This window comes from Orycteropus afer, unplaced genomic scaffold, assembly GCF_000298275.1.
Source record: "Orycteropus afer afer isolate SDZICR_OR568_19922 unplaced genomic scaffold, OryAfe1.0 scaffold00013, whole genome shotgun sequence".
Taxonomy (NCBI): domain Eukaryota; kingdom Metazoa; phylum Chordata; class Mammalia; order Tubulidentata; family Orycteropodidae; genus Orycteropus; species Orycteropus afer.
In genome coordinates this window covers 11454057-11459301 of record NW_006921600.1, presented here as the reverse complement: position 1 = coordinate 11459301, position 5245 = coordinate 11454057, and the positions used below count along the sequence as shown (strand labels likewise).

At 49.2% G+C, this 5245-nt stretch overlaps 1 protein-coding gene across 1 annotated transcript; it reads right to left on the bottom strand.

Annotated features, from left to right (window-relative positions):
• Positions 1 to 3952: 3952 nt before the first annotated feature.
• On the bottom strand, positions 3953 to 4852 carry LOC103208007 (neudesin-like). Its single transcript, XM_007953706.1, has 3 exons — positions 4847 to 4852; positions 4577 to 4747; positions 3953 to 4129 (listed from the first exon to the last, which is right to left on the bottom strand). Exons 1-3 carry the CDS (start codon positions 4850 to 4852, stop codon positions 3953 to 3955), a joined length of 354 nt encoding a protein of 117 aa, XP_007951897.1.
• Positions 4853 to 5245: the final 393 nt, after the last annotated feature.

Here is a 5245-nt window from a genome sequence, read left to right as displayed (position 1 = left end):
CTGGGACTTGTGGCTCCTTGACAAACAGAAGAGACACTGCTGATTTCAGAGACTGATCATAAAAGGAGATACGGCATTCATTGACCTTCTCTCTGTATACACTCATCCTCAGGACTGCACCTTGCTGTGAGAAGGCACACAGAGAGAGGAACGGAAACTCTGTGTCGACAGCCAGCATCAACCTGACAGAAATGGGAGCCACCCTTCATGGGACTTCAGCCCCCAGCCTCCAAGCTGTTCATCAGAGGCCCAGACCTCTGGGACAGACTATCCCACTAACATACAGGCTCTCTCAACATAGTAAGTATGGTGATAATCTGTTACACAGATGGATCAGCGCAGCAGTGGTAGTTCTTGCCTTCCAAGCGGGAGGTCACGGTTCAATTCCCAGCCAATGCACCTCATGAGGACCGCCACCCATCTGTTGGTGGAGGCTTGTGTGTTGCTCTGCTGCTGAAGAGATTTCAGCAGAGCTTCCAGACTAAGATAGACCAGAAAGAACACCTGGCTTCTACCTCTAAAAATCATCCAATAAAAACCCCCTGAATCCCAACAGTGTAACCTGCAACCAATCGTGGAGATGGACCAGCGTTCTGTTCCCTTGTGCTTGGGGTTGCCATGAGTCGGGGACCAACTAGATAGCAGCTCACACAACAAGGACTTTATCAACTTCAGGTGGTATTCAAATGTAAGATGTTATTAATAAACCTGAGTTTGGTATGAGGGGACTGTGTTGGTATCTGAGGAAGTAAACTTATGTCTGAGCCTGAGTTCTTCCCCAAAGCAGAGCCTGGGGCAGGGGGTGCAGAGTCACACATTTGGAAAGTTATCTATGAAATCAGGGGTAGAAAGAAGGGAAGAATGAAGGTGGGAAGGAGGCCTGGCCAACCCAAGGGCGTACTCTTGACTGGTCACTGCAGACCTCTGAGGAGACCTGTAGCATGAGCCTTGGGGTAGGGGGAGGATATGTCCACTGATCCCAGGCCTCCAGTCATCTAGGGGTGAGCAGGGGATGTTAACTCTATTTGCAGACTGGTGAGTGCCCAGAATGGATTGGTGAGCAGTTCCACTTGCAGAGGAGCCCGAGGGAAGAAAGCTGAATCAAGCACTCTGATGGTTGTATATCATCTTGGCTAGGCTATGGCTCCCAGTGGTTTTGTCAAACATTAGACTAGCTGCTGTTCCATAATGTAACTGAATGCAGTGTAATGTAATCACCTGCCATAATGTAACCTAATCACTCAGTTGAAAGGGGGTTGCTCAGGGTACAGGTCTGTCTTCTGACATTTTTGGAATATTTTGGAAGAACTCTGTCTCAGCTCTACACTCTTCCCATTGCCTAACCTCCTACAGGACACAAGCCTGCAGGAGTCTCCAGTCTGTTGCCTGATGTATGGATTTGGGATTTGCCAGCCCGCTAAATCAATCTCTCTCTTGCTGTTGTTGTTAGGTGTCATCGAGTGTGCTCTGACTCATAGCGCCCTTATGTACAACAAAACACTGCCCAGTCCTGTGTCATCCTCATAGTCCTTGCTATACTTGAGCCTATCGTTGCAGCCACTTTTTCGCTGATCCTCCACTTAACAACCATGATATCCTTCTCCAGAGAAAGGTCTCTTCTGACAGCATAACTAAAGTAGGGGAGAGATGTCTGACCATTCTCCCTTCCAAGGAGCATTCCAGCTACACTACTTCCAGGACAGATTTGTTCGTTGTCTATATCTCTATCATGGTTCTGGTTCTCTAGAGAACTCTAAGACAGGCACTGAGAGATTATATGTGTGCTGGGCTGAGGGGCTGTGCAATGGTGCATAAAAGACAACAATCACAACAGTGTTAGACAGTTCTCCAGGCAATGATTACCTGGGTTCCCCTGGTTGTGGGAGGAACTTCTTCCTGGATGGTGAGGGAATCTTCTTGGAGGGTGTGGGTCAGGACACTTGCCATCCATGGGGACTGTGCTCTAGGCCTGGGTCAGTGTCAGGCTCTGCAGAAACATCCCAGGAGGCAGAAAATGCCCTGGCAGTGCTTGTTAGAGGTTGGAGCTGAAAAAACAGTCTTTTGAAGGAAACCAAAGTAGTCTGGAGTCCCTGGTTGGTGCAGTGAACACACTTGGCTGGTAAACAAGAGATTGGAGGTTTGAAGCCAAACATAGGGGCCTCAGAAGAGAGACCCTGAAATCCCTTGTGAAAAATCAACTCTTGAAAACCCCAGAGAGCACCATTCCACTCTGATACACAAGAGATTGTTGTGAGTTGGGGGCAACTTGATGGCAGGCAATTGGTTTCATCTGAAAATAGAGGCTAAGGGACTTCATTCAGACTCCTAGCTTTTCTCCTGAAAGCTAGTGGTGTGGTGGTGAGGAAACCCGCTGGCACAGATTTATGAGGGGATGAGATTTCTGAGTCTGGAGGTCTTCAGGATCCTGGAGGGTTGAGAGACAGGGAGCCGGGCCAGATGAGGTCTGCATGACCCCTGGTCTGGGGACCTGAGTTTCTGGTCAGAATCCTCTGCAGAGGACTTCTATGGTGATTTTTATGGTGACTGGTTAAAGAGCTCCACCCCCTTCTGTGCTTCCATCATCTTCCTTTAGTCTTTCTTCTCCTTCTCTGCTCCTCTCTTCCCTCTTCATCCCAAGGCAGCGCCTGGCCTGGGTGTGCTGGATCCCTCAGCTGGAGGCTTCTGGTGCAGTTCAGTCCCTCAGGTTAGCCCAGGTTGGGGGATTCCCTGGGATGCAGGACTTTCAATGCTCAAATTGGAAAAGTCCTAGGCAAACCAGGATGGCTGGTCACCCCAGGTGAGTGTCTGTGCTGGGGGCTCAGGCTTGATGCCCCTTCTCTGTGTGTTCATGATGTTGTGTGCACGTTCTAACACTGCACCCCATGGGGTTGTAACTGTCTATGTGAACATCCCCCTAGAGCATGAGTTTCCTAAGGAGACGGCCAGGTCTAACTTATGGCTGTACCCCAGCACCTGGTATAGTACCTGACATAGGTGTAGTGTGTACTTGTTGACGGGATGAACTGTGTACCAGCTTTGGCTTGGCCTTGTGGAACCTGGTCCAGCCCCCCGCACAAACACACATGTGCACAGACACACAGAGCTCTCTCAGACTGTTCTATGGCCCAGATCAGGATCTGCAGTGTCCTCCAAGGAGAGAGGAGGAAGGGGAGGGGGAGGAAGATGGTGCTAACCCTCAGCTGGGTTCCCCGTAGTGGCTCAACAAGTGATGCTCCAAGCTGGATTAGCTGAGCAGAAAGTGAGCACCTTCCGTGGCAGGCTTGAGCCCAGCCTTCACCTGAGGTGTCCCCAGCAAGGAGGAAGGAGGCACCCGTACTGCTCTAGAGGCGTCCCATTGCCTAAGAACTGCCCCAGTGAGCAGGGAGGTGGGCAGGTGTCACCACAGGCCAGCCCTGCCCCACTCTGTCCTTCCAAGAACCAGGGAGATAGAGGAAATGGAAGGCAACTCATAAAGGAAGAGTATGAAAGTGGAGGTGCACGTTAACAGCAATAATGTAAATTTCTAATTAGAGAAGTTATACTGGCTCATTGGATAAAATCTGAAAAGCATAAATAGATAATCTTGAGAGTTTTACTTTTGTTCTTATAAAGTAAACATAGTCACAGTAGAAAATCTGGAAAATATAGAAACATATAAAGAAATAAAAGTCACTCATTATTTCACCACACAGACAGCCACGTTGACATTTGGGAGGCCTCCCCTTCTGGCCAGAAAAGGGTTATTATTACCTCTCTGGCTGGTGTGTGGGCTGGTTACCAGGTGGATAGAAAACCTGACTATGACAATAAAAACCCGTCCCGGTTACAGGTGAAACATCTCTTTTATTCAGATCTTGGCAATTCAGAGGCTTCAGGAAGCAGATTTTGCAGACTTAACACCTGGATGTCCCCATGCCCCACCCTCCAAAGACCCTGATCCTGCAGAAGGACATCAGAACTCGTCCTTTATGTCAAAATGGGGCTGGTCTTCGGGCTTGAAGTCCAGGTTGGGGCTGCCGTCCTCGTTAAGGATCCTGCGGGCTGTGTAGCCGATGATGGGATATTTAGCCTTGTACACTCTGGTGAAGATGTCATTCAGGGACTCCAGTTCCTTGGTCATGAGCCCCATCTAGAGGAGGAAAGCCCCAGAAATACTGGGTGGGGGGTGAGTGACCCATGTTTGGCCCTGGCTTCCCTCCATCCCTGCCTTGCCCTCCCCGCATCCTGAATGCAAGAGCAAGAAAATATCTCAGCAAAGGAAATAATGGACAACTGACTTTGTAAGAGGCGGCCCTGAATTGGGAGGGGCGGGGGAGCAATGGCGTCATCATCTGCTGCTGTCCAACTGACGTAGGTCATAAGACTCTCAGTCAACACCCATGGGGGTGCTCTGCTGCAGCCTGTGGCTGAATAAGAGAGGCACAGTAGGATTTCTATGTTCAGAATATGGTTGGCCACCCCACTGAGTGGACTGGAGTAGAAACAGGCTAGTTAGGAAGCTTTGCCATTGCCAGAGGTAAAGAAGGCCATGACTGAGGGTTGGGACATATTGAAAATGACTTGTACTCTGGCTCACAATGTCATGGGTGAGGTCTGCAAGATCCAGGGACATCTTGGCCACCCCTCTGGTGGAGTCTTTCCCAGTCAAGGCATTGTAGGGGGCTTCTCTTCCATAAAACTCTGTATGAGGAGGGAGGGAGAGGAAGTGAGTGTGGACCTGCATGTGGAACAGCCAGAAGACTGCAAACTGGGAGGACAGGGACCTGCCAAGACCCAAAAAACCCTCAAAAAGACTTCAGGCACAAGGGGCAGGAAAGCAGTGAGGGCAAAAAGTACACTAACTCACCTCCATCCGTTAGTTTGGATTCCACTAATTCAGGAGCCTGGTAGCATAATGCCCAAGGCACTTGACTGCTAACCAGAAGGCTGAAGGTTCAAACCCACCAGCCACTCCTCAGAAGGAAGGTTGGGCAATCTACTTCCGTAGTGTTACCACCTTGGAAACCCAAGGAGGGGTCGCTATGAGTTGGGACCGACTTGAGGACACATAACAACAACAATTCAGAATATGGACTAATTCACACAAGCTGGGCTGAGAGCTGAGTTTTAGAAAATAACAGGATGAAAATTGTCTCTTAGAACTATTAAGAATGCATGGGTGGATGCACCCGTGAAACCAATGACCTGAGATAATCTTTAAACTTCAAACCAAAAATATACCCTGAAGACTTCTTTTTTTTTTTTT